At 46.8% G+C, this 12,606-nt stretch overlaps 1 protein-coding gene across 3 annotated transcripts in view; it reads left to right on the top strand.

Annotated features, from left to right (window-relative positions):
- The first annotated feature begins 2,733 nt into the window (after positions 1-2,733).
- Positions 2,734-12,606, top strand: part of CPEB2 (cytoplasmic polyadenylation element binding protein 2) — a 56,286-nt gene continuing 46,413 nt past the window's right edge. For 2 of the 3 annotated variants that reach the window (XM_075499770.1, XM_075499772.1), the window contains exons 1-2: positions 2,734-4,492; positions 7,317-7,595. In XM_075499770.1, the coding sequence (XP_075355885.1) occupies positions 3,047-4,492; positions 7,317-7,595 (1,725 nt within the window). In that variant the 5' untranslated portion in view covers positions 2,734-3,046. The remainder of the gene's footprint in view (positions 4,493-7,316; positions 7,596-12,606) is intronic. The other variant, XM_075499771.1, reaches the window with a different exon arrangement.

Genomic DNA, 12,606 nt, shown 5'->3' on the forward strand with positions numbered 1-12,606 from the left:
GGAGCACCAAAGACCTCCTGGATTCTGCAGCAAGATATAACCAGAAGCTTTCCTCAGAATCAGCAGAGGGAGATCAGGTTTCTCTCTCTAAAGGTACCTGCATTAAGGTAGGACAAATCATCCTTTGGTAGCACCTGTCTTGTGTTTGTAGAAGATTAGGCAGCTAATGCAGAGCGGATGCTTACTTTTTACATGGTTAAAAATAGATGAGATTCACCCCATGAAAGTTGTTTTAATAAACATGCATGATTGGGGTAGGTAGCTAGCAAGGTAGAGGTAAGCTGTCACGGAGGATGTGAGTGCTCTTGTCTTTCAGTCAATTTAAAAAGACTACTCACGGACACCACGATAGCTGTTTTGAAGGAAGAATTACTAGAATTTGGCCTTGATTTGAAGGTGAGGGACAGAGAAGCTGACTGCTTACAAAAAAACCCAACTAAATGAGTTCCTACACACTTTGTAGAAATAGGCAGCTGGTTATAGGAGAGATACAGTGCAGCATTGCTTCCACCCTTGCTAGACGCCTGAGAACGCCCTGGGTAGAGGACAGCTTCTGTTCAGGCTTGCTCATAACCGAATGTCAGGCGTATGACACGAATGCAAAGGGAAGCCAGATGCTACCAGTTCTGCAGCTCACAAAACTAATGTTTACGAGAACCATGCCGTGAAGCAACTCACTATTCAGAGAGGAACCATTACTCGGCTGGCAACATTTACTCAGCATGTGATCATCTGTAGGGCCTTGGTCCGCACTCTATTTTTTACCACTTGTAAGACAGACGGCTGCAGAGTTCTCAACACAGATGCCAACATAATGAATAATTCTGGAGTACTAAGCCATAATACAGCAAAGATAAATATGTATCAATTATTCTTCTATGCTGCAAATGTATTTTCATCTTAACCCTGCAAGATGGCACAGATACCCAAATACACACACCCACACAGGTTCATGATCATATCAGAGATGACTGCAGATGCAGAACCAATTTTTTTTCCTCTACATTTTATATGCATATAACAAATACATACAGATTTAACAAATAAGAATTGTTACACTGGGTCAGACCAAAGGTCCATCCGCCAAATGGAAAGCAGCCATCCAGTCTTTGACAGTGACCACTAATGGATGCCTAGACGAAAGCACAATAGGTCAAGCATATAACGACACTTCCCCAATGTACTCCCACATTCAACAGCCGTGTATTAATTCTCTCGCTGCTGAACTACAGCTTTCCCAGAGCACAAAGGGAAGGAGCTCACTTATTTTAGTCTTTTCAGGGATATCTACATGCGTAACAGCATTACATCTATAGTTGCCAAACTATTTGTTTGGATTAAACAGTTGCCAAGAGCTGCGCTTCCATTAGATGGAAAGGGTAAAACCCCACCTTTAATATTGTCTGTCCAGGAAATACCTCAAAAGATACCACCACATGCCACCCCACCTCAGTACGGGCTTGGCCTCAGCTCTCGTGCATCTCTGAGGAGTCCAATAAACGAGCAGCATGGTTTGATGGCAGGATCTAGGTGGAGAGCACGGGGTGACTGACCCAGCTTCACCCGGGAGCTCTGACACTCTCCACTGCACCACAGGGCCAGGAGTGCCCAAGTCAGGCAGAGGCCCCCTGCATCCCTACCACAGAGGGAACATCCCTACCCAGCTGTGTCACCCTGGGCCTGCCCCTCCACTCCCACAAGCGCCGAGCAGCTGTGAGGAGACAACGAGCCCCCAGATCCCGCCAGCAAGCCCCGCCGGTGGGCCAAGGCGGGGTGGGCCAAGGCGGGCTCCGCCGGGGCGGCGGGCAAGCGCTCCGCGCCGGGTGCCCGCTGAGGGAACACCGCCGGGGGGGGGCGGGGCCCGGGGCTCCCCCGGCTGGGCCTCGACACCCGCCCGTCTCGTGCCGCCGCGCTCGCGCCCCACCCCCCCCTCCGCCCGCCCGTGGCGCGCGGCCCTGCGTCAATGCAAATGAGCGGCGCGCGAAGCGAAGGGGCGGGGCGCCCCTCTTCCCTGAACGGGATCGCAGGCAGCGGAAGAAACCACCATCGGAGCCTCCCCCCACCCTGTCTGCGGACAGAAAAGCCGGTCGCACCCGCTGCCGCAGAACGAAAAAAATGATTTTATGTCAGGTATTTCCCGCTTGAGGGTAGATACGTCGTCGAAGCCCAGCGAGTGCCCTCCTCACCCAAAAGGCCAGCAGTTCTTCAGGGCGTTACTAAAGGCTGTCGCGTCCGTCCCCCCCCCCGCTTAAGTGGTAGCGCTCACCCGGCTCGTCGCGCCGTGCGCGCGGACGTCGGTCAGCGCGAGCGCCCACCCCCCCCCAGGGAGCGCCAGGGACGTGCAAAGGGGGCGGGGCTCCCGATGTAATGCATTATTCATGAGGGGGCGGGGCCGCTGGCTCATTACCAAGGTCGGCCGGGCGGGCAAGGGGGTGGGGGCCGTGACGCAACTATGACGAATGTTCCGGCATTCTTAAGGACGTTGCAGCCGGCTCCGAGCCGGCAGTGGGGGCGGAGGGAGGCGGCGGGGGGTCGTGCGGAGCCCCGCTGCGGACACCGGAGCGGCCGGCCCGCCCGCCAGTGCCCAGCCTGGAAACGCCCCGCTTTGCCCCTGCGCTACGGTGTAGCGGCTGGGGGGGGGCGGGTGGAGGAGATACCGGGGGGGCGGCTGCCAGGGGGGAACGACCTGTCCGGGGGTGTTCATGGTGATCTAGCGGATTACGTGGGTGCGACTGCAGGCGGGAAGGGCCGCCCTACCGAGGGTCCCGATAGACTAGAAGACAAAAAAAAAAAAAGCCCTGATAAAAATAGGATTGTTTATTATCAAAAGGCTCCGATATTTTTAAAGCCAGTATAGTGGCAATTATGGCAAGAGGGCTTTATTCTAGGGAGCGGCTATTTTTTGGCTTGCGTAGTGGTTTGCGATAGGCGGGTGCTGAACCCCACTCCCCCCGAAGATTATTAATTATCTTTGTCTCTTCAGGCTCCCGGGGCGGGGAGCGCACCCCTGCGCTGCGCCGGTGTCAGGGGAGCCCCCCTCCCTTGCATGGGGGATCACAGCCTCGGGCTCCCGCAGACGGCGGCCCCCAGCCCCAGCCCACCGTTGGGTGTAGGAGGCGCTGGCTCCGCCGGGTCCTTCCCCTCCCTGGCAGCGGCGGCAGCCGCCTCTCACTCCTCCTCCTCCTCCTGCCCCTTCTCACCCGCTGTAACCGGTTCCTCCGGCAGCGGCGGCGTGTCCGGTGGGTCGCCGCCGCCCTCCCTGTTCCCCTCGGCGGCCGCTGCTGCGCATCATCAGAACATGCAGGATGAGCTGCTCCTGGGGGTGACACAGCAGCAGCAGCAGCCAGGCAGCGAGAGGCTGGGCAGCAGCCCCGCATCAGGACACCCCCCTCTCGGCCACCCCTCCTCTGACTTTAAACCCAGTCTCAGCCCCCACCAGGATTTAAACAAGCAGCAACCGCAGCAGCAACAGCCGCCGCCTCCTCAGCTGAGCCAGAAGAGGAAAGAGTTTAAGCAGCAGCAGCTCAGCAGCCCAGCCCAGCTCGGCAGCAGCCACCCCCTGAATAACCACCACCCCCCAGACTATCATCACCACCCCCCTCAGCAGCAGCAGCAGCAGCAGCAGTTCAGCCACCCCACTGACAAGTACCAGCAGCAGGAGCACAGGCAACAGCAGCAGTTCCAGCTCCTCAGCGCTCACCCCCCGGAGCCGCCGCGGACGGGGGACTACGCGCACCACCGGCCCCTCAGCCCCGCCGAGCACAAGGGCGGCGCGGACAGGGGGGGTGCAGAGCGGCTCGCCCCTTCCTGCCCGGGGGGATCGGTGTCCGCGGACCCCAATGTGGGGGTGGCCGCCGCCTCCTGCGTGAATCCGCCTCCGTCTCCTCCTCATCTGCAGGCGAGAGCCAAGCTGCCCCCCATGGAGTCCCCCCCGAACAGCCACTTGCTGGGCAGCCCCGGGAACCTCCTGCCCGGCGGGCTAGGCTCTGGCTTCAGCAGCCTGCAGAGCCCGGAGATCCCCAGCCCCCATCACCAGAGCGGGGGCGGCTCCTCCTCGGCGGCTTCCCCTCCTCCTCCGCCGCTGCCCGGCTTCGGCACCCCCTGGTCGGTGCAGACCTCGTCGCCGCCTCCGCAGCAGACGCAGCAGCCTCCGGTCTCCAGCGGCGGCGGCGGCGGGCAGATCAGCGCGATGCCGCCCCCGAGCCCGGAATCCGAGACCAGCTTCTACCCGGGGATCCCGTCATCGATCAACCCCGCTTTCTTCCAGAGCTTCTCGCCGGTGTCTCCTCACAACCCCTGCGCCGGGCCCTTCAGCAGCCCCTTCTCGGCCGCCGCCCCCCCGCCGCCGCCGCAGATGAATTTACCTCAGCAGCAGCAGCAGCAACAGCAGAACCGGAGATCCCCTGTGAGCCCCCAGCTCCAGCACCAACATCAGGCGGCGGCCGCCGCCGCCGCCTTCCTGCAGCAGAGAAACTCCTACAACCACCACCAGGTACCGGGCGGCGGCGGGAGGGCCGGGCAGCCGCGGCGGGGCGGCAGGGAGCCCGGGCGAGCCGGCTCCGGAAGGGGCGAGGGGGAGCCCCAGGGTGGGGAGGGGGGACGGGCGGAGGACGCAGGGACGTGAGGGGGGGCTCCGCTCCCCTCGTTTCGCTAGTCGCGGCAGCCGGAAGGTTTCTCCCTCCTCGCTGCCGGCGCCGGGCGAGGCTGCGCGGCGGTGACAGCCCGGCGAGACGGCGGAGGCAGGGCGGGGCCCGGCCCGGCCCGGCCGCTGCCGCGCCGCCGCGCTCGGCAGGCTGAGGGCCGCCGGTGGCCGGCGGGAGGGCACCTGCGCCCCCCGCCCGGTGCGGGGCCAGGCAGCAGGCGGCCGCAGGCGTCGGGCCGGGAGGCTGTTGGCAGCGGCCCGCCCCGCGCCCGGCCGCTGCTCCCCGCCCGTTCCGGGTGGCAGGTGGCGGGGCGGCCGCTTCGGCCGCGTCCCCTGGGCTGTGACCGGCCCTTCTCGGTGCGCCGTCGGCTACGCAGGGACGTCGTTTATTTTCGGGATGAGAGGAGGGGGTTTCCTCTTATAAAAGATGGTAAACTCTCCTTTTCGCGTCAAGAAGGAGTTTCACGGTGAAAATATCCCCCTTGCCCCGCCGCAGTCGCCCGTAGCGAGCGCGGTGTCCCCGGAACAATGAGCCTGACAGCTCCGGCCGGCGCCGCCGGTGCCTCCTCCCCGGGAAGCCCCTTCCCCAGCCTCAAACCTGCCGTCGCACCCCCCGGGCGAGCTCGGTTGAATGAGCACAGGTCACCGAAAGTAGATTCAAATGGGAAGGCTGTCAACGTTGTCGCCTTTTCAGGGGTTTTGCCCGAAATTACTTGAATTTGTATCCAAAGACTACGCTGTGTTTTGGGTTACCATAGTTCTGCTACCGGTTTTAATCAAGCGGCATAGCGATCCCGTGTTAAAATGGAAGTTTTACCTTTCTTCCTGGAACAAAATATTCATTGTAAGAAATCAGAGAAAAGCAGATCCACGTTCATATTACCTGCTAGTGTGTTATAGCCACGTCTCACTCCGATCATCAGCTCAGTTAAGAAAGGCCAAAGTTATATAGGCCTCATCTTCATTTTTCTTTCATTCTAGTATTAAATCCTGTCAGTTTTAGTCAGTAGAGCTGGATTTGTGACGCATTTCTATCGGAACTGGAATCTCACATTCAGTGTGCCTGTCCAAGAACTGATTTGGATGCATCGTGATTAGGAGCTAGTTGTCCTTAACATCTATAATAACCCTCTTCAAACAAATTCCAAAGCAATTCTCCAACAGTGAGGTGTACAGCAATTTTCTCTCAGTTACAAGTTGTAGGTAAACTGAAACAGTGCCATGACAGCATAGCTAGCAATATTAGAGGCTTGTTAACATTTGGCATTATCTCTTAAGGTTTGTTTCACAATAGAGTGCCTGCCTCTCCCAAAATTCCAACCAAAGTATTCAAGTTTTACAACATAATTATCTATAATTACAGAGAATGGGATGTTTTCCTGATTATTGACCAAAAATGGCTTTAATGGGGTTTTTTGTTTGTTTTCAGGGGGGTCTGGTTATAATTTTGTCTTTCTGTCTTCAGAAAGTTCAATCTACTACATAAGGTATTGACATGCTTTAAATTTTTAAGTTAGAATTACAAGCTGAGGGCTGCTTGCAGCTAAGCTTAAAGTACTGTGTTTTGACTTCACAGAAGAGCTGAATTTAGAATATCCACGCGCGTGCACGCGCACACACACACACACCCCATTTCTATGTTTGAGAAAAAGCGTTTCCAAGAGCAGTCAGATTGAGAACACTAAAGATAAATACTGTTCTTCACTGTCAGTCAGGCTCACTGGGTCCACCTCTTGGTAGTATGACAACCGCTATAGGTCACTTTTTAGCAAAAGTTGTGGCTTAAGAATAAAAACTTACCATCCTGTAAAATCTTCCCTCTAAAGACTGCTTACATTTTCATATTGAAGAATATAGTGCACTTGTTAGATACAGAAATACTTTATACTGTATCTAAATAGGGGAAAAAAAATCCTCAATCCTCCCCCCCCTCCCAGATTCCACCCTGCAGAATTCCACAGATAGTCCTGTTCATTACTGCAGAAATACTTGAGCAGTGGCTTCAGAATAATGCACTTTAATGTGGAAATGTTAAGATAGGTCCTTCAAACAGATTCTCCATACAGTAATCAGTGCTCTTTTTGCTCTTATATGGTAATACGGAGACAATGATACTTAAAATACTGGGGGGAAAAAATCAATCTGCCATCTGAATTTTTAAATTTCTACTTACTGTAGTGAAATATTACTACTCACTGAATAGAAATAATTATTATTACTAGAATAATAATTATTATTTTAATTTTTTAAAATTGACCTCTTTGAAATTCTTGTGTTATTTTTGCAGAGATCTCACTATATAGTACCAAGTAATGTATGATAAAATGGTCTCAGAGTTTTTTGTAACATGGTTTTACACCCTGGAATTGTTCTAGTGCATAGCTTTAAGGAATGCTACCAATTACTAAAATGATAATCTAAATTGTTTGCACAAGTACTGCAGATTTTTTGGGGGGATGTATGGGGGAGTAGGAATTACAATTTTTTGATGATGCTATGTTTTCTTCCTTGCCTAGGTAATTAATTTACATGTTATCAGGCAAGAGTGGTTTATAGAAATCTCTGCGCATTGATTACTTCGTGGTTGGTTGTTTTGTTTTTTGTTGTTTCTTTTTTTAAGTAGAAAAACATTTCAGGTATTTTCAAAATAATGTAAATGAATCTTTCTTTTTAGCCTCTTCTGAAGCAGTCACCCTGGAGCAATCAGAGTAGCGGCTGGAGCACAGGAAATATATCCTGGGGAGGAATGCATGGCAGAGACCATCGTAGAACTGGAAACATGGGAATTCCAGGAACTATGAACCAGATCTCTCCTTTGAAGAAGCCCTTTTCTGGTAATGTCATAGCTCCTCCTAAATTTACTCGCTCCACTCCATCACTGACACCAAAATCGTGGATTGAAGATAATGTTTTCCGAACTGACAACAACAGTAATACTCTCCTTCCTTTGCAGGTAAGGATGGTGTGTAACTGGTGTGTTCATAGTCTTGCATAGCATTTTGGCTTCATTCATTTTAAAGGAGAATTGAACAGTGGTTACAGCCCTGATACTTGGTTTGAAAATTGTATATTTCTATATTATTTTTAGTCTGAAATTGCAACTAATGCCAACGTTTTCAGTGTATTCAGCAATATTTGATTCTCACAGTTAATTAAGAATATTGACTATCAAGAAAGATAGAAACTGTAGCTGCTGACGCAGCAGTAGAGCAAAGTATGTTTAATCCAGCACGTATTTTCTGCCTATGGTAACGCTCACATTCTTATAAATCCCTTTAAAACTCAGGATTTTTTTGTTCGCTTGTCCTTGTGTGTATGTTTTTCTTACTTTTGTAGATGGCTCTGAGTCTTTGTCATGTTCATCTTTTACTAGTATTCTAGGCTGACATTTGCCTGTTAGTGAGATTTTTTTTTTTCCTCCACATTCTAGCAACATTTATGTTATGTTTTGTCTGGAAGCCCTGTGATTTAGAAATGTTAAACAGGAGGAGGTGTCTTAGAACTAAAGATCTGGGTTCACCTCCTGAATTTTGCCAGTGACATCTTATGTGACTTTAGGTAAGTCACTTAAGTCCAGCTTCAGTTACCTGTTGGTAAAATGTTATTTTTCCCATTCCTGCCTATATTCATTTAGTCATAACTTTTCTTGTTAGCGGAGACCTTTATTATTTTGGATCCCAATCTCGGTTGCCATTCTAACAATTTATAGTTTTTGCATGGGTTTTTGTTGCAAAAAAGCTTGGGCAACTTCTTTTAGAAATGACGCATTTTAAAAAAGAAAGCAGATTATTCCTTTAATTCTGTACATTCTTTAATTTTCCTTACACCTGTGTCAGCTTTGTTTTTTCTCACACTGAGCTACTATATTCCAGCAAAAGTAAAAAAGATAATATGCAGAGAAAATAATTGGAATGTTTCTTTATCTCCCCATAAGGCTATTATAGTTGTTTTTTGTTAGGTTTCACACAGAGTAACCTAGAGTTTCATTTTTCATAATTGTGACCATATTTGAGTTTGTACAGCTGTATTTGCATCAGTTAGCAAGCTAATCCTTATGTAGCTGTAATAGTGGCAAAAGGGCATTCCCTGGGACCAGATTTCCCACTAGAGTTCCTATTTTTCTTACCATTTTGCTGGTGGAGTTCTATTTGGCGCAAGAGACCATGTCCCGACTCTACCCAGGTGGGCTCTGATACTTGCAGTATTCTTGAGGCTAATGGTGACTTTTGAACATACCTAAATTCTGCTCCAAGTGTATGCATTGGACCTGAAAACTTAAGAGGATTTGCCTATACTGTGAAGACCTGTTCCATTAAGTAGCCTTGCTAGCTGGAATATCATAGTTGAGTAATTTTTGATGGGAGAAAAGGTGCCAGTGTTTATGTATTCAACCTCATCTGTTAAGGAAAACAGATTACAGATACGTAATGCTTTGTGGTGGAGGGCTCCAAGAGTAGCTGAAAATAAACACTGAAATGTCTCCCGAAGATGTTAGCCAAAGGAACAGGGTTAAAAATATTAATGCTGTCGTATGTTGAAACTGCGGTGACGTATACATTGGAATTCATATGCAGCCAAGGACAAGTTGTGAATATATTTACTTATTCAATATGCCTTACAAGTCAATATGACTTACTTTGAACTTTCAGAAGCTTCTATAGTGGTCATCTAATATAGATGAACTCATTGTATGTCTAAGCAAAAGTCTTGTGCATTCAAACTATAATAGAAATTATTTCAATCTAGTAGGATAGAGAAAAAATCCTTGCAATTTAACCTTATAATAAATTACATTGATGTTTCCGTTTGGAGGTGGTTTGGGTTTTTTTGTGTTTTTTTTTTTTTTTTTTTTTTAAGAGATAGTGTTAAAGTGAGAAGGTGGGCGCATTTAATTGTTGTTGGTCTTACGTGTGAGCACCAGAGCCACCAATTAAATAGACCTGTTTGGCTATATTTATGCTGTAGATCTATCTATGCTTAAATCTCCCTTACATGTATAAAGTCATAGTTGCAGAACACAGTAAAAATAATCCTCTTTGAAGGGTTGCAGTGTTATCTACTGCTATTGTGGAAACACTAGATGTTTCCATAAATTACTTTGCTACACTGAAATAATGTTCTTACTTTTCAGTTATTACACTATTGTTGTAAGGTTAATTCCTTATGATGGCTGTTACATTTTGCAAGTCATAATGAAAAAGTTAAATAGAGCTTGGAGATTGTGCTTCTTCTCATCAGGACTTGTGTTGGCAATTGCGATGCTGTCAAACACCCATCTTGCTAATTTGTACTGTGCTTGTGTCCTTCCATAAAAGGCTGAGGTATTTAGATTGAGGATTCTTAAAGATACAGTAGCAATTTCAGAAGATACTAAAAAATAGCAGTAATTAAATTTTGTGCCATTTGGAAAGTCTTGCACAAAAGCATTTATGTATACATAGAAGTTACCTATTTCTTCCAAGCTTCCACAGAGCGAACGCATCTTAGCATGCATGTTGAATACATGCTGCATCATTCACAGTTTTGCAGAATACTCTTCCTCATGTTCATGCATCTTTGTTTTAACTGCAGTAATAATTTCGTACGGCAAGGGACAAAGCACCTCTCCTACGAACTTCAGCTATCTCAAGCTTAGCAAATGGAAAACAGCTTAGAAAAGCCGGCATCCTCACTGACTAATTTTCTGTAGATCATTAATGTTCTGCTACCATTTTTTAAAACGCTGTATATTTTTTGCGAAGTCCAAATGGCATTCAGCAGTGTCAACTGCTCATCCAGTTTCTCTAAAACATGAACCTGATGCAAACAAGATAAGCCACAGAGGAACTGAATACAAATTCAAAGCTTTTCCCTTCCATGAAACTTATTTATTCTTTGGTGTTTGCATTGATGGATGGTCCCCAGTATAGAACTGACATAAATTCTGATGAAAATAATGTTTCTTGGCATTAAACTAATATACCAGTGACAATGAATGTCATTACTGATAACTGAATAAGTAATTATGTGTATTACTTAATGGGATGAAAGCAGATTTTCTGTACTTCATAGTTAAAACTGAAACATATCCCGTGTGAAGTTGAATTCACAGTGGCCACATTAGTTACAGCAAAGCTGGTGTTGCTTACCGCAGTTTTGAAGGACATCTCTCAGGGGAATTTTCGAAAGTTCGAGAGTTTTTGTTTTGTTTTTAAATAAAAGTAGTTAAACATCATGGCAACACTGATTTTAAATGTGACTAAATTAAGCCAATAACCAAGTTTTTCTTATGTGACTCACTGTAAGAAGCTTTTTTTTCTCTCTCAGGTTTTTAAGATAACACAAACTACATCAACTGAAGTTCTTTCATAGCCAAAATTATGTCTACAAGTTTAAGTTCCGCCACACTGCTTGCACTATTACAGGTACTTCATATAGGGAAGAGATTGTTGCCTTGTACCGGAATCGTTAAGGAACAATTGGAAATCTTGTCAGGTATTCACACCATCTAACTTAAGCATTTAATTGAGGAGCCTATTTCTTTCTCCTTAGAGAGAATCTAGGCTCCTTATTTAGATAATCTAATTCTCTAGAAGAACATACCTGGCACCACTTGACCATAATACAGCCCCTGGGATTCCAGTTTAGGCACTTAGGTTGCATGTCAAGAAGTTAGACAATATGAATATTCTCTCTTATTCCCTGATCTAAAGTACAAAAAAAAAAAAAGAATATAGGGTGCAAATCTAAAAATATATTTCTAACCCCAGATATTGTTTTCCCCAAAAAATATGGTTCAGGCATTTCTGTGGCCAAAACACAAGGACAGAAATCGGTGTTTTGTATATTCATTTTTTTCATTTATATTCCTTGGATGAGGAAAATAATTAACCATTTCTAAAAATTTTTTTAAAAATTTCAGTGTCTGCTAACCCTATTTTGATTGCAAGCTTAATGTTTTTTAGTATCTTGCAAATAAGCTTACTAAAACCTATTATAACATTTTAATAATACACTTCAGCATGTAACTATTTTCATTCTAGTAAAAACACTGCATTCTATGAATATTAATTTAGTTTCTGCATCTCTTTTGGGTTAAGGAAATACACTGCATGTCCGGGTGTGTTTCACCTTGATTTCTCCTTCCTGTTTGTTCAAACAAACAGTACGTGCAATGTTCATGGTCCTAAAAGCTGAAATACTTTATTCTATGTTTGAATGTAGCTCTCCAGCTGGGGATTTGTATGGTAAGGTACCATCTCTCACAAATGCAGATTTTTCTATTTATTTTTGAAATGTGCTAAAGTTTTCAAAGAAAACAAAACACTTGCAAAGCAAAATGGTACTTCACAACAGGTGTTAGTTTTAGAAATTTAATTTAAACTGCTGTCATGTTGCTTCTGTCTTACAGTCACTTCCATTCGGAGGATTTCAGATTCTCAATATGACAGTATTAGTACAGTTTAGTAAATGTACCTTAACAGTTTAAATGACTAATCTAGATGATACATGTACCAGCAAATACTAGATGAAGAGCAAGTTGCTAAAGTTGGGTTCTTAATGCCATATTTAGACTCCTAAATAGGTGACCTGTTTCTTCAGAAGTGCTGAATGTTTGGCAGCTCATGTTGAACTTGCAGGCATTTGGAATATCTAGCTGCTAAGTTCTCTTAGTCTTCAGACTAGTGTAATTGTCCAAATGCTGACTTATAAGTCAGGCTTTACCAGTTTAATTTTACTAAGGCAATACCTGCAACGAACAGTGTCTTCAGGATTTTTAATGCAGTAGACTGATTACCTAGGGCTGATTAACATACAAAAACAGATACTTGTGTCTGAGGACCATACTGGGGATATCTCTAACTGGAGGAAATGGTCTACTGCCGTACTTTTAACTTCAGGGTCAACACCTTTGAGTAAATAGTATTGGGAGCTGCACGCATGAACGATTCAAAGCCGTTCAATCAATTAGTGGCAAGTTTGTG

This window comes from Mycteria americana, chromosome 4 (assembly GCF_035582795.1).
Source record: "Mycteria americana isolate JAX WOST 10 ecotype Jacksonville Zoo and Gardens chromosome 4, USCA_MyAme_1.0, whole genome shotgun sequence".
NCBI classification, from domain to species: domain Eukaryota; kingdom Metazoa; phylum Chordata; class Aves; order Ciconiiformes; family Ciconiidae; genus Mycteria; species Mycteria americana.